This window comes from Brachyhypopomus gauderio, chromosome 5, assembly GCF_052324685.1.
Source record: "Brachyhypopomus gauderio isolate BG-103 chromosome 5, BGAUD_0.2, whole genome shotgun sequence".
In the NCBI taxonomy this organism is placed as follows: Eukaryota; Metazoa; Chordata; class Actinopteri; order Gymnotiformes; family Hypopomidae; genus Brachyhypopomus; species Brachyhypopomus gauderio.
Genome location: NC_135215.1, coordinates 4,985,608 through 5,011,431, shown reverse-complemented (window position 1 = coordinate 5,011,431; position 25,824 = coordinate 4,985,608). Strand labels below are relative to the sequence as shown.

The window sequence follows — 25,824 nt, the reverse complement described above, 5'->3', positions numbered from 1 at the left end:
CATTCAGCAGCACTATAGGTTTTGAGTCCCACCACAACCAAGCCTGGTTTAAAGCATGATGACTGGATGGCTTTTAATTAACCTGCTGTCAGTTTTATTAGGCAACAGACGCTGGGAACGCCGGCACTCTGTGGCAGAGGCACCAGACGGAAAATGATCAAATTAAAGGTCTAGGGTGTAAAGCCCAAAGAGTATGCTCTAAGCAGTGTTCAGTGTCTCCTCTAAACTAGATACAGTGAGTTCTTCTTTAAATCACTCAGTACTGAGTTTCATTATTCAAATATGTTAAATCGCATCAGTACCTTCCAGTTTTTTTGTGTCCATGCCCATCCATGTCTACAAATGCTGAATTATTTAGCATTTATTTTCTGGTTTGTAATAAATAATCCCCGACTGCAAGAAGAAAATGACTATGGCTACTGAACTTATAATTTGAGATCCTACTCACATACTACCATGTTATTTTCCATGCTATTAAAGTTGGCTTAAGATATTCTCTTTAATATTTATTCTTAATTTTATTATTGCATTAAAATTTATTTAACATTTTAGCCAATAGCCTCTATACTTCATACTGCTTAACCTACCAACTCCATTATTAATGGAGTTAATGTTAGTCTTATCATTGTTTTCATCCTAACATTGACAACAGATTTAAGACTACATCTCTTAGCTCAGCATAAGGCAACGAAGGCCCTCATACTGGTATGTTTCTTTGATCTTTTCTTCCAATTTAATTCAGTTACTGTGACATTCGTGGGTCGAAGAAGGACGAGACACAGAATCCTCCTTAAGACTGATGTCACTTTTATTTTACATAACATATAGCGCTTAAAGCGCACGGAGAACATGAAACAATCACAGCAACGTGAATACTTTAAACAACGACAAGCACAGGACACTGCGCGAGCGCACATTAAATAGACAAACCACATAATCCCCACGTGATTACGAGATGGGCCACAGGTGAGACGGATTATCACAAGACGTAACCACAACTACGAAGATCCACCGACGCAGACGAAGCACGTGGACAACGTAAACACACGCCCAAAAGGGAGGGGCCGGGGTTCTCAACGGGACAGATGCCCCCTCCAAGGGCACTACCCATCCCGGGGTGCCAACAGGACCGAGTGCCCCGAAACCACGTCGATGGGCGGATCCGATGCGTTCAGTCCTGCGTCTGGGAGGTGACTGCCTTCGGCGAAGCGTCCGCCACGAACCGCCTAGAACACCCTCCCTGGGAAGATCGGGGAGAAGACATTAGACACATTAAACGGGACGTTCACAAACACACAGACTGGTACATTCACACATAGAGGAACAAAAGGGAAAAAGGGGTTTGGCACACACACGGGAAGACTTACGAACACTGGTACACATACACACGAAACAGGCGCCAAGCTACGCGCCAGGAGGAGAGTGATAAGGGGAGAGAGGTCGGGAGCTGCAGGCACTGCGGTGGACGGTCCTCCTCCAGCCTTTGCTGCGAAGCCTCCACTGGGAGCAGCGCGGCTGGCGGACCTGCCTGGTGCAGCGCGACTGGCGTACGCCCCTGGTGCAGCGCGGCTGGCAGACGCCCCGAGCGGGCCGCATGGGAGTTCCCCGTCAATCTCCATCTCCTCCTCTTTCCTCCGGCGCCACTCCATGGACTGCTCTGGGCTGCCACCCCGGGAGTAGTCCATTGCGCTCTCGCCGGAGCGATCGGAGGGTGGACTCCTCTCCGGACTCCCTTTAACAGTCCCGGCAGATCTCTCCGAGGGGGGCAGACTGTCTTCCTCTTCCTCCGTGTAGGAGTCCTCCTCCTCCTCACCGTATTCAGCGGTGGGCGTGGAGGACCCCCGACGGAGGGTAGTCCTCCTCCTCCTCCTCTTCCCCACCTTCCTCTACGGTGGGAGAGGGACCTACGGGCGGAGGGAGGTAATCTTCTTCCTCCGACTCCTACTCTTCCTCCTCACCGTAGTCGACGATGGAAGCGTTGCTCACCGACGGAGGGTAGTCCTCCTCCTCCTCCCCACCGTAGTCGACGGTGGAGGCGTCGCATACCGACGGAGGGTAGTCTTCCTCGTCGTCATCCTGCTCCTCCTCCTCAGAGTCCTCCTCCCCGAACTCGCTCTCTGGGGTGGACTTGGTGGCACCGATGACGCAGAGGATCTCCGCCAGCTCGGGGTTGCGGCTCTCGCACTCCCAAGCTGTCGCCAGCTGGTAAGCACACACCGGGTCCTTCTCCAGCTCCTCGACCATCGGTGTGGCTTTGTGGCGCAGGGAGGAGTCCTCTTCCTCTCCTCCTTCCTCAGGATAAGGAGGCTCTTCCTCGAGCTCGTGGACGCCCACCCGCGGGGCGAAAGCTCCCAGGAAGGAGAGGGGTGCCTCTCCTGCCACACCCGCACAGCTGTCCGGCGGTATTCTTCAGCCAACTCGGGAATAGCGGTTTCCCGAGCCGCGCACAGCAGACAGGCGCACTCCGGGTCTTGTTTAGGCTGCGCCAGAGTTGGTGGGGCTTCGCGGTGCGGGGGGAGGAGGAAGTGCGGTGATGCCGCTTGCTGAGGCACTTTGCCTTTTTCCGGGTTCCATGCCGGGTTACACAGCCTGGCATGGTCTTGGTGTCTCGAAACGGCTCGTCGTTCTGTGACGTTCGTGGGTCAACGAAGGACGAGACACAGAATCCTCCTTAAGACTGACGTCACTTTTATTTTACGTAACATATAGCGCTTAAACCGCACGGAGAACATGAAACAATCACAGCAACGTGAAAACTTTAGACAACGACAAGCACAGGACACTGCGCGAGCGCACATTAAATAGACAAACCACATAATCCCCACGTGATTACGAGACGGGCCACAGGTGAGACGGATTATCACAAGATGTAACCACAACCACGAAGATCCACCGATGCAGACGAAGCACGTGGACAACGTTAACACACGCCCAAAAGGGAGGGGCCGAGGTCCTCAACGTGACATTTTTAAACTTTTAGTTTTCATCTAAAACCAAATGCCACAGTATCTCTTACACTACTTATCACTATGCCACCTAATACTCCCACAACCCCTTTTTCATCATATTTCATTCCATTTAATTCCATCACCAAATGCTCAGTTATTTATTTATAGGCAACATCTATCATACTTCGCATGATGCCACTATATCTCACTGAAAAGCATCTTGGAGATCTCTCTCTCTTTCTGTTCCTCTCTCTCTCTCTCTCTCTCTCATTCTCTCTCCCTCTTTCTCCCTCACTCTTTCTCCCCACATTGTGATGGTACAGACTACCACACACATAGGTTTCAAGGCTCCAGGGAGCTAGAATAGGAACAGACTGAGCTGTTCCATCTCTGCTTTCTTTAATAACTAACACTAATGCTATCACCTATCCCTCCAGATTATTTCATGTTCCCACTATAATGCTTTCATTCATCCATTCCCTTTTCCTCATTTACGCCCAACACTTCTAATTCATAATGGCTCTCAGAACTTTCATTATACAATAGTAATACACTGTATATATACTCATATACTCACATCTCTCTCTCTCTCTCTCTCTCTCTCTCACACTCTAACATCAACTTTCAGATATTTTTCCAAACAAATATGTATCACATTTTATTATTCTATCCAGTTTAAGCTTTCAAATTAAACTTTTTAATGGATATTCTGACTTCTGCAGCAGTTACATTGGCAAAGACAAACGTGTAGCTTAGACCTGATCACTGCTTCCTCTGTCATGTCATAATCTATAACACTCCCATCCATTCCACCTGTGCACATTCTATCATCCATCCTTTCTTGCTTTTTGAATTTTTATATTCGTCCTGTAACCCATTATATTTTCTCTGACTTAAATGCACAGTATTTTACAGTTTTGATATACTTTTTAATACCTATCACCCAGCATTCATTGAAATGTATGTTGGTCTTTCTTGTCTCTTTCTCTTTCCATTTTCTCTCTTTATTTATTACTTTCTTTTTTATTTCTTCCTTCGCCTGACACCCACTAGCATATTTTTTCATCTGTGTGTTGTTTGGGTTTTTTCACCTTTATATGATTTACTTCCATCACTCTTGACTTTTGACAGCTCTCACTTTCATGTTCAGAGCTGTCAAAGTGTGGCCAGCCGTTACAGTAGTGGACGGACATCACCCCCTCATTTTGTCACTCTTCCTTCCCTGTTTATTTACATCTACTTTCATATATTTTTCCAAACAACCATATGCTCTGTGTCACTCTTTTCTCTCAACCTCCATTATCCTCCACTGCATCTTGTACCGCCTACATGGTTTTAGTTCATTACTGAGGCTTATCTATTTATAAAGAAACAGTTTCTCCACACATTACCTTTTCTACTCCTCGTCTGGTTTCAAATTTCAAATTTCGACTTGTTCTTCAGTCTGAAGGACCACTGAAGGGTGTTCAAAGTTGTTAAGTGTCTAATATTTCTGACCACTTTCCAAATCAAACTGCTTTCCTGCATGTGGCCTGAGTATGTCCACACCTCCCTGTTGCTGTCTGGCCCCGTGACCCAGACAGATAACAATCTGCTGCTGCACTTCAAACGGGTTTATTTGCCCTTCAAGTGGAACATGCACACAAAATGGCAATTGGCAAGCCAGGTTTCCATGGTCACAAAAATATTTTCAGAGTCTAAGCTGATAGACCACAGACACAATCAAATTTCTATCAATTACTTGTGGTTTTATTATTTAAAAATTCTATTAGCATAAAACCTATATTACAAAATAAGTTTTTGTTTTGTTTTGTTTAGTTTTTTCCAAGAGAAATAACAAAAACATTGCTTATAAGGTTATACCAAAGCATGTAGCTCTGAACATTCCAGACACTCCTAATGGGGAATAAAGATTACATTTTCCATGGAAATCTTTGTCCTTTTTATTGTTTCAGTGAGAGAGTTTTTCAAATACATCAGCAGTTTTATGGCATCCACCTAACTGGAGAAATACACTAAAGTAATGCATTTAACTATTTAATTATTATTCACTAAACAGATAAAATGCACATTTACTAAATAAAAAGTTTTTAGTTTTAAATAAAATTATTGTATTTGTGTGCCATCTAGTGTACAGTTGTGCTAGCACAAAGAAGAGATCATATGTAACAATGCAGAATATGGCAGCCACTGTCTACCCTGCGGCAAAATGTAAACAAACTAAAAGGTTCTAGTCAACGTTAGTCTATGTTAAATACCTTTATTTTTTATTATTCTAAAAAAAAAGTGTCACATTGAGTGACACCACTACATTTCATGCTCTGTGCACTCTTCTGTTCCCAGATTAACAGGGCTTATCTTCTAACGGGAGAACACAGAACATGGAGTCTGAGATCACTATTCCATACAGCACCTCACCAGAGTCATGCGTCGAGTCCCATAGGATGCTGCAGCCCGCAGGTGAACTGGGACGGCTGTGGCAGAACTTGAGTCTGTGATCACAGAACCGCGTAATGTGGAATGTCCAGTTGGAAGATCCAGCTAAGATCCAATTTTAGCTTCCTGGCAAAAGAAGCAAAATCTCTATTTAAATTCTAATGGTTCTTTAAGAACATCCACATGCCAGCCTGACAAATGTCCTAGGTCCTCTGCAGGGAAAACAGACACATAGCATCAATAATTCACATCACAATACAACCCTAATTCGCCACGGGGACTAGGTTCTGTTCTGCAAGACCAGATTTACATCAAACCCAACATGGGAATTTGTTGTAAACAACGGAGTTCCAGTGCAATTTCTGTTTAGCAAACTCCAAGCTCCAGCTTTGTTTGTTTGCACAGATTGCAGTAGGCCCACTGTACTGATCATTGTGACATGAGAGTGTGAGACTAAATCCTGAATAAAACTATTTGTTTTAAACCGAGTGTTGAGCCCTGGGCAACTCTGGGTATGGGATTAGAGAATTTATGTCAAATGTTTTATCAAAGCTCAAAATCTTTAGAACCTTTGCCTCAACATCATGGTATATTGCATGCATGTTTTATGCATTAATGGACTTTTCAGTGCACTTCATATGTTAGATTCCTTGACTCCTGCAATCGTTTGGGTGTTTATGTCCACTAATGTAAAATTACAGTCTATGCGTCTGAGCACAATCATGGACCCACATCACTGAGTTGACCAAATCCAAAAATCCAAAAATGTTCACAGAGCCTGTAACTGGTCATGATTTTATATTGACAGAGAAGCATTTTAGATACTGCCTGCATTGTATTCTCTCTTGCTCTCTCTTGTGATATTGTACCTTCCAACCATATTTTCATGATACTACTAAACATTGTGTGAAAATGTATGTATATGTATGTATACATATGTATATGATTTATATGCAAAACAACATAGCACTTGATTTTAAGCTAAATCAAATATATGAATATTTTTTAAGCCGATGTCTTACAAAAGAACTCAATATCTGACTTGAACGAATGACCCAGCATTGACTCTGTAACCCAGAGGGCTTAGCTATTTTATCCTAATGCTTTATATAGTTCCTGTGTATCTGGCCACTTTCAACACAGCATTCATATATGTAACCAACAAAGACACCAAGAAAATTAATTAATTAATTACAGTATTGCAGGATACAAAAGATGAAAACCAAGATTTGGGCACCAAGTTTTGTGAATTTGTGTAATAAATTAAATAATAGCATTGTGTGACTCATCTTGACTTGAAACACACATGCACATTTATTTATGTTTTTCTCATTACTAAATGCTACATATTTTGATCTAGTCTTGTTTTACCTTCTAAACTATGCATACAGTTTTAGCAATGGATTAGTGTTCAACAACTAACCAGGCAACAGACCACACAAAAAATGATGGATTAAAAACAACCCAACTTGCAACCCATCACTGGGATAATTAAGCCTCTACGTAGCAATGTTGTCTCCACACAGATATTCAATAACAATAATTTGACCCACTGCACATAGATATGCATGCTGCAAAAAACAAGTAAAACTATAACAGGGGGGAAATAAGGTATGTGTATGCATTTAAATGTATATGTAAATCACCACATGTACATGATGTGACCACAAGAGGGAACCACTGATTTAAAATTGTTAAAATTGCCGATAATAAGTTAATAACAACTCAACATTAACTACTTAAAACTGGCACCACCCACCGCAATCAAGTTTCAAATAAAGACATGATTCTTTACTTCAGCCTAATTAGGTCAAAACGAACTAATTTCGAACTGTTCCAGGTTTAGTTTTGATAGTGAATTGGCTCTTTATATGGAAATAGCCTTTTATATTGTTAGAGGCCAGTGTCAAACAAGTTTAATGTGAGACCAAATTAAAAACAAGTGTTAGATTTAGTATTCAAAACACAGGCCTTATTGAACCCTCACTCTTTCAACTGTCATTGTCTCCTTATCTTCATACTCGAAACCATTAGGCAAATTCTGTGGAAAATACGATCACCTAGAAGTGCATTGAGTTCTGATTGTGGCTGAGGGCTCTATTCCTGTAATGACAGCCTCATGACAAAAGTCTTAACCAGCATCTCAGCTTAAACACTGTCAAACGGATCAGCGTTAATAAAGAATGTGACAACTCTCATTTATGCTCGTGTTTGTGACTCCGCACGTGGTAGTGTAATGGGTGCAACATAGACTTCCTTTACTAATCTGCGTGCTAAATCCAAAGAATGCAGCATGCCCATTTAAATGGCCCTCGTAACACGAGAATGCAAGGTTAAATCCTGAATACTTCCTGGCTACTACTGGTTATATGGTGTTCACTGTTCAGAAAAGGTCTTTTGCTTCTGTGAAAGGTCGCATTTGGTGTCCACCACATTTTTAGACCCCACCATCCATTAATCCTCTGTGATGAAAAAACTCAATTAACTACATGCGCTGGTTTACAGCCCGACTACAATGATAAGTAACCATTAGCAAAATATGACTTACCGTTTTAAAATGTTATTATACTTTAATACTTTCACATTGTATTTGCCAACCAAGGCTGTTTTGAATTGTGTTGAATAAAAAATGAATAAAGACAAAAGCTCAACTCTGTATCATTTATTTTATGATCAGCTTTGACCTCATGACAGCTCTTACAGTAAGGAGAGCGCTAATCTGACTTTATTGACCTCGATAGACAAAATTCTAACTCAAACTCTAATTCTAACGATGACATTCTGTATGCCACATGAAGGTCGGTCAAGTGAGAGTTCAACTTTACGATTAAAGTTTGTTAAACCGGTTACTGGGCTATGCTTATTGTAAACAAAGTTTGTAGCCGACCCAGTTCGAAACTCTCCAGTTTAAATTGGAGACCTACAACAGAGCTTCATTCTAAATAAGCCTGAAGTCTAAGGGTAAATCTGTGTTGGGAACCGCGCATGCTCAGTTGCCAATTACCAATTGGAAGGAGTTTCAGTCAGACGGCCGAACAGACGCAGAACGTCCAGAAACTTTCAAATGTCCGGAGGAGCGCGGCGTCTACAGCGGGCTGCTCTCCCAACTGCCAAGAAACTTTAAATGGATATGAAGGATATAGGGGATACTGGAGTGGGCTTGAGAGGACACGCCGGATAAGTCTAATAAAACAAAAGTGTTTGAATAACCTAAATTTACAGTAACCAAGAGGCAAAAGGGTGAGTCGTTTGCTATGAAAAGACACGCGTGAAGATTTAACTTATGTGATTACTAAATTATCGTTTGCGTTTTGTGCTTCTGTAAGCGCCACTTGCGGATTTCATCCCTAAGTGTTAAAATTCTTTTGGGGGGATTGTAAACCGTTGAGTAATTCCGTAAGTAGTTATTTGTTTAGATACAGACAGATAAGATTAGGTTTACTATAAAACTAAAACTATTTTTAAATTAGCCTAAGTAAAAGCGGGTGAGTAAATATAAACGAGTGTTTGTTAACTGAGGGGTCAGCTTTGATAAACAGTCATATTCAGTTTATCAATAATCGTAAACAGCTGTTCCGGGTCTGGTAGTCTATAGGTAATTCAAGCGCTGATCTTAAAATAGAGTATTGACTTCACATGTTGGTTGTGTATCACTGCATTGTTAATTGAGCAGAGCTGCATTCATTCACGCAGATTTAACAGGAAGGAAACCGGCTGACTTCGAGTTTCCCTCGACGTCCTTGTACACAGACAATAACTGTCTCTAGACGACAGTTATTTCAATATGGAAACAATGTTTGTTTTACAATTTCAGTAGACTAAACCACTCCTAACTCCAGTTTATGTGTACCAGATTTACCCATCCCGTTCTCTTTGTAATTTGCTGTAAGAAAAAGCTGAGGTTGATGGTGTACTCTGTACCAAATGTCACCTGATCTTTAAAAACAGGCCCCACTCACACTTAATCCTGAAGATCTTTGGAGGTAATCATTTTTGCACAATTCTTTCTTTCTCTCGTGTCTATCTAGTTGCAAGATCATGTGGCATGGACTGTTTCTTTTGATTCCAGTGGTGCAGGGTCCCCAATGGCTTGGGGTCACATGAACCAAGGGTCAGCTATTTCCTGTCTCTTCTCCAGATTTCTAACTTGTGTGAACGAATCAGATCAGTGCAACTGCTCATCTTGTCAGTTGGTCTACTTTGCTTGCAGGACATTGAGTGTTCTCAAAAGGCTGTTGACTTGTCACCAAGTGCTGCATTCTGAGCCTATAGGAGTGTGACTGTGTAGCACAACCATAATAGGAAATGCAGACATGTGGACTATGATGAATACATTGCTTGGCCCAGCTCATCCTGCTTGACTTCTGGTTCTGTTAGAGATCCTCTGTTTTCCAAGATCTTTGTTGTTTATCTTCTGGAAAAGGATGTGTGTAGATCTCTCTGTCTACATGTGACTGGGGAACAAAGGGTGTTTGTGCTTGGGTTTGTGTCTTGGGTTTGACTCCGTTTGAGGACTGTGGTTAGGACTCTTTCAGACAAGCATTGTTCTTTCAGCTCTCTTGTATATATACATTAACACCTTTGGACAGAACACCTATTACAGTTATCTTTTTTCTTTTTAGATGCACATCGTTCATTGAGAATTCTCACAGAAATTGTGCTGTGAAACTTTGCTGGATTCAGACATTACAGTGGGAACGCAGCAGCAAGTGAGACTTGGAACCTCTGTGTGCTGAGATGCTTATTACCTGAGGAGCTGAGATGGAGGTTCAAAAACTATGAACTGTTCTCTGCTGAAGGTGTGCCACATCTGTAGTTTGCTATAAGGAATACAGAAGGAACATTTGCTCTGTGTGTGTGTGTGTGTGTGTGTGTGTGTGTGTGTGTGTGTGTGTGTGTGTGTGTGTGTGTGTGTGTGTGTGTGTGTGTGTGATGAGCAACAGTTTGGGTAATGGCAGAGGCATGGGATTGTTTTTCTTTCAAACCACCCTCCCCCTATCTCCACATCTGGCCAATGTCAAACTATGTAAATAAGCAGAAATTACTTCTACCTTTTGTACTGTTTGGCACCATTGGCACTCTGCCAAATGGGACAGCCCCTCCTGAAGGAATTTGGTAAGAAATCATTTGAGAGGACATGCTATATGCTATTATTGTACTTCTGCTGAGTTAAAAACGGGGAGAGAGCGAGAGAGAGAGAGAAGATGGGGGTGCATGTAGGAGGAAGCTTTGTGTGCTATCTATGTTTATATGAAGTTGAAGGGCCTGCTGGTGGAGTGTGTGTGATTGCGAGGTATGTGAGCTGGAGCACATCTGGAGGAGGTTTTCAGGAATCTCCGGGTGGTGGTGGGGCTGTTACCGTTAGCAGAGCAGGTCATATGGGTCATGGAGTTGGTGCGTGGTGGTACCGACCTGTCAAAGAGATTCATGCTGCACCATCAAAAATGGGTTCCAAAAGGCCCTGCAGTGTTGTATTCGCTCGTTGGAAAGATACGCTTATGTGTGTATTGATGTCCCTTGAATTCGTTACAGGAAAATGTTTTCAGGACTTTGTTTTCTTTTATTCAAAATTTTCCATTGCAGCTTTTCTTAGGTAGTCCAAAGGTTTCTTGGACAGGCCAGTGCCTCTGGTGGTGTCACATTGCTCCTAACATACTCCGCAGTAGTCGTTCACACTTTAGTCTTTGTGCACAAGTACTCCTCTTCAATGACGAGATGAGAAGGAGAGGCTTCAGGAAAGGGCAGAGTGGTTCTACTCTATTCTCCTTGTGGCTGCTTCTATACTCTCTTTATTTTACTTGACATTGTCAAAACAGACCAAAGCTATTCAGTTTCAAAAATGGGCTGTGCTAGTTGGCAGGGAAAAATGCTAGGTTCAGGGCTTTCCTTAAGGATGTGATGCCAGCAGCTGCCCAAATAGAGCTTTGGCCCTGGAGAAATAGAACTTTTGCCAATACAACCTGAGAAATGAAAGAAAGCCATGGTGCCAGGGTGGGGCAAACATTCACCCTAGCTACAATTTCAACAAGAAGTCTTTACCTTGGTTACTGGATATATTTAGCTTTTATCATGAGCAAATCATCAATTCTTATCATGTCAATTTGTATCACTTCATAGTGTTATGCAAAGATCCTGTTGATTTCTCCATTTGAGATGTGAGGTGTCCAGGTCGATGCTTAAACACACCACAATGGTTGTTGCATCCACTTCCAGCTCCTAGATGTTTGGTGACTGGTGGAACTGCAAGCCAGAGAGACTGTTCTTTGGAGAGAAAATGAAGCATGTCCCAGTGTGTGCCCTTGGGGGTTGTTGGGTAATGGGACACACAAAGTGTTCTGTGTTAGATGGAGAGATTTTCTTCGGCTTCTCTCTGCCTCTTAAATGGTTTAATTCAGGGCCTTTATCCTAATTCTAGGCATACACTGCAGGCTTTTTAGACTCATTTCATGATTGACTCCCCCACAAATCTTCAACATCAGAGCTGAATTTTAAATTGTAAGGTGCTCAGTCAAAAGTGACCATTGATGCACACGGGTCTGGAGGTCTGCGCTTAAATGGGTCAATTTAAGAGCTTCCATGTAGATTGACTGCAGTCCCCACTGTTTGTCCAGTTATGCCTCGTCCTGAACATCTATCCTCTATCTCTATCTCTGAATTTCATTCTGATACTAAAATTATTCATTCCACACATTCTTTGCATGATGGCTATTTAAACAGCATCAGATTCTTTCTCTGCATCCACTTGTTTACACTTTATATTAAAATAATTCAAAGAATTAAAAATGAGAATTAAAAATGGGGCGTGTCTATTTCATGCATCCATGGTCCTCAATTAGGAAAACATTTTAGATCAGGCATCTTGTTTGTGCCTTTGTTTTGGGTGTGTGTTTGGTATGCAGTGTCTGTCCTACCCCCACAGATTTTCAATTATAATAACAGGATGTTTGTATCCGTCATCTGACCCCTTAGACTGGGCTTAGAAGCAAAAAAGGGCCTCCGTGAGCTAGAAAGCCTGTGGGGTTGGGTGCCTGGGAATACCACCTCTGGGAGTCTGGAATTCCAATCATTCCAGCCACCAGCAAACAGAGCGGACTGGTCCTGGGAGGAGAGTCCTTTATTCTGCAAAGCACTTCTGTTTCATTTTGTGGGGAGTGTTTTTTTTTTTTAGTAGCACGATTTGGTTTCATGGATGACAGCTTGGAGAAGTGGATATTTTCTTGATTTGAATGTTTGTCCATTTTTAAGGGGATCTACAGGTGCTGGTAGTTTCTTGGGGAGTATTTAATGTTGCAGAAGAGCAATCTTTTACATTTAAAAACTTTTTTTCTTTTCAATTCTCACTACTGATGTATTTGTAGGTCTGCAAAATGATCTCAGATGCCAGTGAGATGTTGGCAGCAGCCTTGGAGCAGATGGATGGCATCATTGCTGGTAAGCTACAGCACTGCTGGAACGATATATTCATGAATACAATTACATACTTACATGTGCTTGGACAGATAAATTATTAAAGTGTGAGCTCAGCATTATGGAGTATGATTTATGCACGCATTCATCTGATTAATAATCCACCAGCTGGATTACTGTGTGAGATTCTAATACCAGAAATAGATTGGTGTGTACCGCATGTGTACCCTTCAATGTTAGCACTTCTGTAGTGGGCAAAAATTTCCCTATGAAAGCACTTCACATCACAGCCTAATGCATAAGAGGCCAAAGGAATATGCCTTTCAAATCACTTACCACCTCGGTGGCAAACGGGGTGAAACGGCCGCTTTCTGCATGATTGTGTGTTGATGCCTCCTGCCCAGGCATTAAAGGTTTACTCAGAGACATTATGTAGATTTTCCACTGGCTCAGCACTGAAGAAATCTAATGCTTATCCAGTCTGCCTACACAATACTCTCCTTCCCTGGGAATGTTAGCGAAGCAGCAGAAAGAATTAAAATATTTGCTGCATGAATTGGAGCTTTGCAGGACTTGTGCTTTTCCACTGACTCCTGTAATTGCAGAGCTGCACATGCCAATGTTTAAATCATCTGATCTTAACAACCCATAGTGACCGTAGACCTGGTGTATCTCCTCCATTTTGTTTGCTGTATTTTTTTTCTCATTCTTTTGCTTTTTCTAAGCTATTGGTTTTGGGCCAATATATATAATACCCTAAAGTTCAGTCCAGTAACCATATATCCTTGGTCCACTCTAGGCTCAAAGGCCATGGACTATTCCAATGGCCTGTTTGACTGTCAGTCGCCCACGTCACCATTTCTGGGCAGCCTGCGAGCCCTGCACCTGCTGGAGGACCTGCGGGGGGCGCTAGACCTGATGGATGTGGAGGAGAGGGAGAGCCTTCGGGGCCAGGTGCCTACCACCACAGCAGAGTGCCTGGTCGAGTGGCTACAGGGCAGACTGGTGAGTGGGAAGGAAGTTGACTGGATGGATGTAGTGAAGTATTTAACATCATGACTTGGCAAACTGGAAATGTCAGAGCAATATTTTAGACAGTTGGTTAGGATTTTCCAGGATGTTAGTTTTTAGCTTTGGGTTTAGACTTTCCTTATGGTTATGTCCTTTTTATATTTATATAAATTCTTTCTTCCATAATTCAATTTAAGCTGTTATACCAATTTCCATCCATCCGCTAGCTAGCTTTCCCCAGTCATGGGACAGTTACCAACCAAGTATAGACAATCACGTGCTTCCTCTAACATATCACTTTTTTTTTAACTGCTGCCCACGCTGTTACACAGGGCAGCTGAACACCCTTGAAGGAAGCCCCTAACCAGCCTGGTCTGCAAGCATGACCACACGTATATCCACACCTGCCAGTGTCACTGTGATTGGAGGGATAGAGTAATGCCATCCTTGATTCTCAGGGCCCAAAACACTGAACATGTGTATGATTTGTGTTGTGTAACTTCTGTAAAAAGCATTTACTGTTTAAGTTATCAACAGAAATCATATATAATTAGGTTATCATATCCAGAATCAAAATCTCACAAATGTATGTGATTCTGTGCATGATGCTGCAAAAACTGTCACATTTCTTCTCACAAATGGGTTTTTGGCTAAATAGCAAGTATACCCTTTTTCTATTTAACATTACACTACACCTACACTTTATATTTAAAAACGCCCCTACAAGAAAAGGTATGCCAAATAGAGACTAGCCTAGCAGAGCAAAGTATGGATGAGGTTCATATTCATATACTATTACTATTATAAAATCAATACTCCATTACAGTAGCATAAGTATTTTTTTTATTTATTATTTTGCACCATTGAATGAAGGTATTGAAATGTAGGCAACTGTGTTGACTTTGGATTTCTGCATAGGAAAAATATACACATTAAATTTAAAGTAGATTTAACTCCCATAAAGAGACAGACCCAGACCCAGAGATCTATGATTGGTCAAAATCTTTCCTAGCTGCTAGGTTGCATTTTAGTCACCACTATTCATTATTCTTTAACAAGGTTCTTGGATTTAATGTGTATTTGTTTGTTTTAAACATAGTTACTGTTTTATGGAAACACCATTTGCTTTGAATTACAGTATCTCACATATTTGTTTCGTGATTCATGCTGAAGAGCATTTATACTGTTGTTAAGAAACATGGATACTGGCTGTTCACCTTCACACTTTTGGCTTGAAATAGTGTTCTGCATAAGGAATAGTCTCATGCAGTCTGACCCAAACGTGACCTTCCAGCAGTACAGGCAGCCAAACCAATGATGTGTCTGTTAACTATTTCACTGCTCTCTTCAATCTTTCATGTGGTTTAGTGCAGTTTAGTCTTAGTTCAGACGTATCTAATTAGGTCCTTAACATCTCGTCGTAGTAGGTGTGACTGTCTGTCTGCTTGCCTTCCTAAAGCCATTTTGTATGAGAGTTGAAAGACCTGCATCTCATTCATGTTAAACTCTTGGACTCTCTTGTGACTGTGGTCTATAGCATGTGATTTCTTTGTAAGGCCAGTTCGATATTTGCCTCTGTATGGTCATTTAATCCTTGCTAGGTCATCTTGCTGTGTGCTGGTGGCCTTTTGAAAATTTCAAAGGTTAGGATAGTTAATGAGGTATGCAGACTCTGTATATGACCAATAACTCAATCATCAAATCTCTTGGCACACTGTTCAATAGCATCAGAGGTATGATTCTTATATTAATACATCACTTGAAGATAAGACGAGTCATTTGGGAATTGGCCTGTGACTAACATTTCTCAGCAGCAGTAGAATATGCAATTAAACCCACATGCTCTTTGAAGAGGCTTTCCTTTCTTTCTATTTAATGTCTCCTGGCTTCAGTTTGACATACAACATAAATCACCTTACCGTGATGGTCCATTACTACATCAGAATCCCTTTTGCTTGTGTTTATCTGAACTTTCCAAAAGCTCCATTGCTATGTCTGTTTAGTTTGGTTTAAAACTGCGTTTGTTTCATGTGTTTGTAGATGAATGGTCATGGATCTGCAGTAGGGGACAGGCTCTATCAGGATCAACTCTCCCGTCTAGAGAGTGACAAGGAATGTCTGGTGCTTCAGGTGAGTAGACAAGACACTTGTGTATATGGCCTTCGACAGATTTGTTTGGTAATCTTTCTGCACACTGTATTGCTTTGTGAGTCTCCCACTCCTACAGCCTACTACCACATGTAATGTGCTCCAGTCGTTACAGATGAGGAGCACCTCATGGACCTGGCTTTTAAGTCATGTTTAGAGTGAAAATAAAATTCTACTACTACGGACATAGCTTTGGGGCTTTGTGTTGATGATGCCATGTGTCTTCGTTTAAGTCCTGCTGCTCCTGCCGTGCAGGGTCCTACTGCACAGTGTATTGTTCATGTTGTACCCTCTGGCCTTAGGTGAGCGTTCTTACAGACCAGGTGGAGGTCCAGGGAGAAAAAATAAAGGACCTAGAGATGTGTCTTGAGGAACACCAGATGAAACTTACTGCCACTGAAGAATTACTACAGCAGGTATGCATCCATGTAAATGTTTTATATGGTAGTTTGTTATTATAAGTATATATGGGGGAAACTGATTTTTAGAATATACTAATATTTTTTTATTTCAATCTTTTGATTGTTCGCATACATGATGATTAAACTGCAGTGATCCACTCCTCACTGTGCTTCACAGGAACTCCTCAGCAGAAGTTCACTGGAGACCCAGAAACTGGAGTTGTTGACTGAGGTATCCAGTCTGAAACTGAAGCTGGCAACTGAGACAACGGGGGAGAGTGAGGTACAGTCACACCATTAAAATGTTTAAATGGAGTCACTATAGATTTGATTTGATTTGATTTAGCAATGAAAAATCATAACATTTTTTTCACTCATTCAGCGCTATTCATTTACACAAATGCCAGTCAGTCATCTGACTTGATTCTGTTCAAAGCTGTATTTGGCATTCAGAATTGCACATTTTCATTTATTTATTTCACATTTCTTATTAAATTCTCACACAACCAATTGCAGCTCCAGTTTTCTTTCAGACCATTAAATAGCAAATATTTGCAAGGATTTGCTATTTGCCAAGAAGTCACATAGCAGCATGGGAAGCGATAATAATTCACTTTATACCCTTAAACATAACTCACATTGCAATAAAACATTAAAACCAAACACTGGGGCTGACCATTATCTTCTTACTAGTGACATGTGCAGCTACTTAAAACCCTTGACTCTGTCCAAGCAAAAGTATGAGCAAGGTGTTGAGATCTTGAGCCATTTCCTGCCATAAAGCCCATTCACTTCACTCCAACTGAGGCTACACCACCACCGCCCTTTCACTGCCACCTCGTATTAGGAGGACGTGGGGATCTTTACTCCAAGAGGGTAGTCTCCAAAACCACAAAGCAGCCATGGCCTGAAGGGATGGGCTAGACTTCTAAGTGACGGATGACCTGAAAGATGCTTTCTGTGTTTTATTGTGAATGTAATCCCATAATATTCACAGTTGTGAACTGCACTTACGAATTGCTCCAGTAGTTCTTTACATTTGTGGCTTGCTTTCGCCGACGCACCTGCGTTTACGCAACGCTCATCCATTGATGAGTCAAACCTCCAGCAAACCTCGAAAACTATTTTGAAGGATGTTTCTAGATCATGACGGGGCTTTAGCCAATACCAGTGCATTTGCATCCTCCTTATTTTCGTGTGCTCTGTCTGTGGCTCCAGGGTCTCTATCAGGAGCTCAGCAACATGCACCTCAGGGTCGCTGCTCTGGAGGCTGAGAAAGCGCAGCAGGAACGGAGCCTGATCGTGACCAAAGTAAGAGTGCTTTGTGTTCTGGCACTAATTCACACTCGTAGCAGCACTGGAGACCTGTGATGCAGACAAGAGAATAACACTCTCCAGTCTGCATGCTGTAGACCACTCATGGATCATCTCAGGACCTTTACCTAATGCTCCTTTACCCTAACGCTTTCAGAGACTGCCATATCTGTCCTGCACATCTCTCCTCTTTTCTCTCCCGATTGCTGTAAATACCCGAGATTCCCTGTGCATCAGTACAGGCAATTCAGGTGCACTCTCTGGAGTAATGAACTGCAGACTGGTAGTTTGGATGTTTCTGGCCATCACTGTTCTCTGATTCTTATCCTTCTATCCATCTCTTTGCTTTCTGATTTCATAGGGATACTTCCTATCTCTAAATACTCCTCTGCTACAGTCCACTCTGAGATTTTTGATTATTCATTTATGTAAATGTTCCTTTCTTTCACAAAGTTCAACATTTATGGGGCTTCCAACCGAAGTCAGTGCAAAATCAGATTACATGCATGTGATTGCCAGCAGCTTTGTGCGCGGTACAGTTAGATATCGAACTTTTAAGGAGTCTACTTTTTGACCAGGATGAGCTGATGACCTTCCAGAACCTGCTGGAGGAGAGGGACCGAGAGCTAAGGAGACTGAAGGACCGGACAGTACCTGAGGTCATGATCTCAAACACAGCCCAGATCAGAGATAAAGGTAGCGTATATATTTATTGTAATTAGCATGGTCCTGATCTCAGGTCAGCCTTCTCGTTGCTTTAGTGCCTCGTGCAGAAAGAGGACTTCAGTAGATGTGTACGTGTGCATTCTCCACAATACCTTCATATCTTGCATGTCCAGACATGACATTCTGAAACTGGCAACATTCTTGCACCATGCACATAATCTCTTCTTATTTATTACAGTCAGCCATCCACAATAACTGTTACTGATATGTACAACACAACTAATGAAAAGAGGCTTAAACTGTAGATAGCATGTCCATAACTGGCAAATTCCAGATTATAATTTGGCATAGAGCCTCAGTGGTTTTGCTTAACTCATCATATAGTTCTATATATTTTTGCATCCTCAAGAACAACAAACCATACGCATTTGCTAAATTCTTATTTTGTGTTCTGCCTGTTCTGTACGGAATGTGCTGTGTATCTTCAGACACAGAGGTGCAGAGGATGAAGCAGACAGTCGAGTCTTTAATGGCAGTTAATGTGGTGAAGGTAAGCTTCCAACATAAACTGAACTCTCATTATCCCTAGCACCATTTAAATGAGTCCGGTCAATTAGGCTTGAGTTGGTGTGCAGACGTCTGCTCCGCTCGCGAGGCATTGGTTGTGAATCATTATCAACCGATTGATCTTTTTCTTGTACTGCCCATGGTTCCTAGTTTACTGGAACAGTTCTGTGCCTAAATGTCAGCTGCATTACATATATATTTATAAAAATGTTTGTTTTCTTCCCATCAGGATCGTAAGATTGAAGAGCTGCAGCAGTCCCTGATGAACTTGGGGATACTGCAGGACATTGTTGGCTCAGAACCGGGACAGACAGGTCAGAGTTTGCTTAGGGCTGTTTCTACCATACAGGACCTCAGCTTGACTGCAGATCTAGCAGGACATAATTCCTGGTCATGAAATGTTTTACACTGGGGCATAAAACAAAAAAGAAAAAAAAAACTTTCTATGACCGCGTATCCTCTGAGGCCTTGTTTTTACTTTACACAGTTAAGTTCAAATGTTCATACCTCACTTTTAAGATCCCAGGCATAGTTATTTTTTATTTTTTTAAATGTTTTAATCATGCCTTAGTGTGATTTGTGGTGTGCCACTTGCCCTGTCCTGCTAGCGTGTCTGCTCCACTGTCAGACAGGGCCGTAGAGGAGGATGCTGAGGTAGGACTGTGTGGAGGGTCATCTGCAGCTGCCGTCCTGACGGAAACCTCCTCCCCAGGAGACGCACCAGAGACTGATGAGGTCTGGCCCCCACCATCTCAAACACGTGCGCACACACTGCTGTATGCACAGGATGTTCTCCTGACTTCCTTTAGAACATGACTGTCCAACTCCTTTGTCTTCGAGCCTTACGAGTATTTCACATTGTTTTGAACTGACATGGGATTATAATTGGACTTTTGGACTTGGGTGTTTTGAAAAGGTGTTTGTTTGCATGTTAACTGAGATTCTTGTTCTTGGATTTTTTTATTTGGGATTATCTGAAGTACACCCAAGGTTATTGTCACCTACAGATACCCTGACTCCCTCTCCATGTGTGTGTGTGTGTGTGCGCATCTCTCTCAGCCTCAAGTGATTCCGTGCACCGAACTTGTCCCAGAGTTTGCACCCTCTACCCAACCGGAGGGAGAGCAGGGACCACACAGGTCTGCCAGCTCTCCAGAACACATCACATGTCTGGGTTCAAATGCCAAAGCAGAATCTTCACTAAAACCCAGCTGCAGGGTTTTGAATTCACAAAAATATTCTAATTATATGGCATGTGTATAATAATAGTTATTTTTGGACTTTTTGTGATTGCAGTTCCTCTGAGGTGCTTGGGTTGGAAGGTTCAGCCTCTCCTGTCAACAGGGAGGAGGTATTGACTCTAAATATACCTTTCTTACAAAAAAAGGTTTCAATTCTGAGTCTAAGGTTTTTCTAACACTGAAAGAATTTAAGGCCTTTAGTGCCCTCTGCTGTTTGTAAATGGTTCTACAAGATAAAACCTTTTGTTCTGACTCTATCTTGTATTGCTGGCATTCTATTCAGTCATACCAGTTGATCCATTAACTATATCTCTCTTGTTGAGCATATCTGAATTATAAGGAGCTAGTAATACATCAACTCTGTTGTGAATTAGTTTAAACACATACGGTCTAAACCATTCTAGTTGTAAATTGTGCAAAAGTGATCCTAATATCAGACACTGCTGAGTGTCTTGGTGGTGGTGGTTTTGTAACTCTGGTCAGTAATCCACCATTTATCTACTCCCTTCTCAGCTTCAGTCTGGGAAGGACGACAGTTTCCCAGAACCCTCGCCCTCTCCTCCGCACCCAGGGGAGGCCGAGCGCTTCGGCACCAAGAAAAGCCGCTCCTCTTTTGGCCGGGGCTTCTTCAGGTCCCGGGCCGGGAAGAGCACATCCAGCACTCCAAACCTGGGTGAGCCGCCATGCCCTGGGTCTGCATCTACCCACTGATTAGCTGGCCAGAAAAGGTCACGTATGAAGAAGTGCATGTATATGACCTCCGTCCATGTGCCATCCAGCTGTCTGTTTCTGTGTTATGTCTCGAGTGTTTATATAAACTGTTTGTGTGGGTGTTTGGCCTGTGTGCGGTTCAGTCCTTGTGTCAGGAGTAAGCAGATGAATTCTGGAATGTTTGTCTGCGTCTGTCTTGTTCCTCTGTTCATTCTATGTGTCTCGTCTGTCCTCTGATGTGATTGGAAGACCGTGAGCGGAGCGCGAGTGCACCCATGTTAGGTACAGTACATGTCTGGCCTGCCGGATGGCGGCTCGGATATTAACGTGGCCATTGATTGCTGACTCATGATCTCGTTTGCCTGATTTGCTTCCACATGGGTAAGAGTGGAAGCTTGTGGCTGAATCGGATCTTGGATCAACAATAAATTGGCCGCCAGTTGGCAGCAGGGATGAGACAGTTGTTTATGTAAGAGGATGGGACACGGTGCCTGCAAAACGTTCAGCAGAGATTTAGCTCCTTCCGTTAATAGTGGGCCTACTGCATGCTTTAAGAAGGGTCTCAAACTGGGACGAGACCTGGGTCAGAAGTGAACTTTGAACTGCGTCACCTCGTCACATCCTCACAGTTGACCTCAAAGAGCTTAAACAGCTGTCTTCTGCCCCTGCCCAATGCTGACTGCATCTGCAACGATGCCGTAGAGCCCCCTGAGTTGGCAGCTGCATTTAACTCCCACTTCTATCTTGAAGAGCCGAGATGAAGTGATGAAACTGCGTTATCTGCATGTGCGGCCTGTGCGCTGTAGTAGTACAGAGGCCATGGGCTGTTGTAAGTGATCCTTTTTTTTGGCAGGGGTTTCCTGTATGGCTTCACAGATTGTACATGCCTTTGTCTTTCGATTAAACGATTAGAGAAAGCAAAAGGTTATGAGATAGTAAAGTCCTAGTCCAGGCCATAAGTGCCCCAGCCCCCCCCCCCCCCCGTGTTTCTGTTCCTTAAGCTTCTGGGTCCAGATAGAACAGGCAGCAACCAGCAACTTGCAGGCTCAGCTTTATTTGCTTTGCATGAACTTTTATAGGAGCGGTAGTCGTCAAATTGACATCTCATGGGAAGAGAGGCCTTGGTACAAACATGCAGGGCATTCTGGGTAATTTTCAGCAGCTGAGGCTGAGCAGAAGAGGAATGAACACCTAGATCTGGCAGGAGCTCCATCCCCCAAACCCAAAGAGGAGGAGACATGCTCACCTGAGAGCAAGAAGAAGGCAAAGGGGATTCGAAAGTTTTTAGGAATGTGAGTCTCGCTCTGTTTCTGTCAGCAGTTCTATCTTTCGCACACTATAAAAACATTTGTTCATATTTCCATTGTCATGCCTGAGGAATTTTCCTAGTCTGCCGCTCTGTTGTAGGGAGCAAAATTTACCAAAGTACCGTAATGCTTTGAGTTATACATGTAGTGGAAACTCTTCTGGGGCTAAACGAATATAAAATTTTCTCCACTGGCAAGCACTCATTTTGCACTTAATTATTTTAAAAACACTTTGAAGTGAAAGAATACATTTGCTTCTCTCCCCCCAGGATGAGAAAGAGCCAGTCCACCTCCTTTAACCTGGACGATGTTCCTGAGTCAGAGTTCAGGAGGGGCGGAGTCAGAGCTACAGCCGGGCCCAGGCTGGGCTGGTCACGTGACCTAGGGCAACAAAAAGAATGCAGCAACCAAAAGTAAATGGGGCTCGTGCATCTTGTGCTATTTAAAGAACACATTCCCGGGGGGTTCCTGTTGAGTTTTCTTGCGCCCTGTTTTTATTCACTTGCCCGTATTTTGCAGTGAGCGGGACTTGCCGTTCACGCGCTGGTCTAAAGAGCAGGTGTGCGCATGGCTTCAGGAGCAGGGACTGGGCCTGTACGTGAGCCAGGTCCAGCAGTGCATCAGCTCGGGGAGCACGCTCCTAAACGCCTCGCCGCACTACCTCGAAAAGGTCAAATAATCCTCGTTTTGCCATCCGCCCCCTGCTGGAGTGAGGGCGCATCTGCAGGTGGTAACGATTCCATTATGCCTGCTTCTGCGTGCACTATAGGAGCTGGGCATTCGGCACCCTCTCCACAGAAAGAAGCTGCAGCTGGCTCTTCAGACGCTGGGCTCGGAGGAGGACGACTCCATGGGCAAGCTGGATTTCAACTGGGTCACTCGTGAGTAACCATTGCACCACACGTGCGGTTGTGTAATGTTGCGTCGCTGATTTCAGTAACGCGCACCAGGCGAATATGGCACAAGGTTGAGAGGATACGGGATCAGGAGGCCTTATAAATAAGTGTCTGTGTCTCTCTGTGTCTCTCTCTCTCTCTCTCTCTCTCTCCTCTCTCCTCTCTCTCTAGGGTGGCTTGACGATATTGGCCTGCCCCAGTACAAGTCCCAGTTTGAAGAGGGTCGGGTGGATGGACGCATGCTTCACTACATGACTGTAGTAGGTTATGTTTTTCGTGTCCCATAATCTCGTTTTGTGCCACCATATGTAAACCAGCGGTAATGTTTAACACTCTCTGGGCAGGACAACCTGTTGGCTATGAAGGTGGGCAGTGTTCTTCACCATCTCAGCATCAAGAGGGCCATCCAGGTCCTGCGGATCAACAGCTACGATCCCAGCTGCCTCCGGCGCAGGCCTTCCGACGAGGTGATCACCCCCGCCACTCACACGCCATGTTGCTCGTGGGCCGATGCATTTCTGCTCTTTGTGCTTGCCGAGAGCCAAGCCCGTGCCTGCTCCTGTGCGCGCAGAGTAACGTCACGCCAGCGGAGGTGTGCCAGTGGACCAATCATAGAGTGATGGAGTGGTTGCGCTCCGTGGACCTGGCGGAGTACGCGCCCAACCTCAGAGGGAGCGGTGTCCATGGAGGCCTGATGGTGAGGAGAGAGGATAGAGGGGAGGTGTGGGAGGAGGTGGAGTGGTGCTTCGGTACAGAGGAATGAAAGAGTCGGGGGCAGCAGATGGGATGTTTTTTTGGAATGGGGTAGATTCTCACAGTTCAGGTCCCATGTTTTGTTCCTCTGGTTAGGTTCTGGAGCCACGGTTCAACGTGGAGACCATGGCTCTCCTCCTGAACATCCCACCTAGCAAAACGCTACTGAGGCGCCACCTGGCCACCCACTTCCACCTCCTCATCGGTGCCGAGGAGCAGAGACTCAAGCAGGAGTGTCTGGAGAACCCCGACTATACGCCCCTCACCGCCACAGCCAGAGTTAAGGTACACATGGCTTTTCCTGTTCCTGAGCCTTGGCATTTCTTAACATTGCTCACTTGGACAGATCACAGCAGCAGCACATGTTGATGTCTCGGAGTGTTACGGTGGGGTTTCAGGGTTTGAGTCGGCTAACCAGTGCAAAACCCATCAAGTGCAGAGCTAGAAGTGATGCTGCCCTCTCCCTAACACCACCATTGCCCCCCTGTCGCTGCAGCCGAGGCGCCTGTCATTCGGGGGGTTCGGGACGCTGCGACGGAGGCGTCAGGAGGAGAGCGACGAGTACGTGTGCCCCATGGACATGCAGATGCCCAAGGGCAGCAGCTTCAACACGCGACTGCACATCTACAGGAACCAGCTGGACCAGCTGGAGCAGGTGCCCACACTTCGGTTCAGGCAAACATGCCCCTGCAGCAGTACCAGTTGGGCCCGTGGTCATACTTGGGTGTCTAGTTTCCTGGTGTTTGGATTGCACGGAACAGTTGCTGTTTTCTTGTGAACCGACAAAATTGCTGTATAGTTATTATTCCTGAGACCATCTCTGTGCTGTAGATGGAGGATTCTGAGGGCACAGTGAGGCAGATAGGAGCCTTCTCGGAAGGGATCAACAACCTGACTGTAAGATGCTATTTAACGCACACCATAACCCACCAAATCTTAGCAAATCATTGTTTTACATGTTACGATATCATTGCTTGAGGGCAATGTTATTGTGTAAAAAAGGGGAGGGCAGAATTTGGCCATTAAATGCTTCCTTTAACATAAGTCAATGGCCTGTTGGTGTGTTTTGGACTGCACTATGTTGGGTGTACATTCTTCTTGACTCCTGCTGTCTTGCCTATGACGTAACTAGAACATGCTGACGGAGGACGAGCTCTTCACGGAGATAACTTCTCACTCTCCCGACATGAGCGCCGCAGACGAGTCCAGCGCATGAAAAACCGAACCATCGTCAAAAGGTCGTCGACATGCACCAAGACCTTCCCAATCTGCTCCACACAGTACTGTGACCTCTACCACTGAAGATGTGTACACAGCACCACCTGTGGAGAGCATCACAGATCTATAAAGCATGTGGTGGAATACCTTCAGTGTATTATTTATTGCATCTGCAGTATATACAGTGTTTCAGTATTTATAAGAAATTGTGCCAAACAAAAACCAAAGACCACAAATGACTGATCAGAAAACATTCTTGTTATTTTTTTATTCGTACGGTAGTTTGGGATCTTTGCCCTTTCTTATTCTCCATACTTTAGCCCACACGTCTCCTGCGTATTGTTGCATGTGATAATATAATCACCTTAATACTTGGGAGGTGCATTGGGAGGGGGGATATGGTAACCATTCAGGTTATGCTACAACCATATCAGTGTCCCCGTTATTTGTGCTGTTTTATGAATTAAGTCAATAAAGGTAATATTCTTAATCTGTGTCAGTCTGGTAGTCTTGTCTACTCCCTTCAAAGCATCAGGAGAAATGTTTCAAACACTTTCACCTCTGCCAGGAAGTGCACACTGACATGTATCCATCAGGCTGCTGTGTTTGGTATGCTACTTGATGGTATCTCCATAGCACTTGTGTCCCTAATGTTCTAAATTCTGTTTATCTGCACATGTGTTTTTACTCATGACACCCTATGGCAAACAGCCCCTATCAGGTCCTTATCACATGTGGAGTTACACAGCACGGCACCTCCTCTCCCCATTATCAGGTCCCCATTATGTCCTGAGCTTTTT

At 43.7% G+C, this 25,824-nt stretch overlaps 1 protein-coding gene across 4 annotated transcripts; it reads left to right on the top strand.

The window, feature by feature from the left end:
- The first annotated feature begins 8,386 nt into the window (after positions 1-8,386).
- Positions 8,387-25,523, top strand: ppfibp1a (PPFIA binding protein 1a). Of its 4 annotated transcripts, none has more exons than XM_077005094.1 (26): positions 8,387-8,624; positions 12,743-12,815; positions 13,591-13,796; positions 15,843-15,932; positions 16,253-16,366; positions 16,530-16,634; positions 17,570-17,662; positions 18,244-18,361; positions 18,820-18,881; positions 19,128-19,212; positions 19,527-19,633; positions 19,958-20,037; positions 20,195-20,249; positions 20,653-20,812; positions 21,100-21,132; positions 22,013-22,142; positions 22,427-22,570; positions 22,677-22,827; positions 22,927-23,038; positions 23,225-23,313; positions 23,398-23,520; positions 23,625-23,750; positions 23,903-24,091; positions 24,303-24,461; positions 24,638-24,703; positions 24,939-25,523. In XM_077005094.1, exons 2-26 carry the CDS (start codon positions 12,752-12,754, stop codon positions 25,020-25,022), a joined length of 2,745 nt encoding a protein of 914 aa, XP_076861209.1. In that variant the 5' UTR covers positions 8,387-8,624; positions 12,743-12,751; the 3' UTR covers positions 25,023-25,523. The 4 variants fall into 4 exon arrangements, with proteins under 4 accessions (XP_076861209.1, XP_076861212.1, XP_076861211.1 ...); XM_077005095.1 differs by lacking the exon at positions 8,387-8,624 and adding an exon at positions 9,079-9,367; XM_077005097.1 differs by lacking the exon at positions 21,100-21,132 and having other exon boundaries at positions 8,388-8,624.
- Positions 25,524-25,824: the final 301 nt, after the last annotated feature.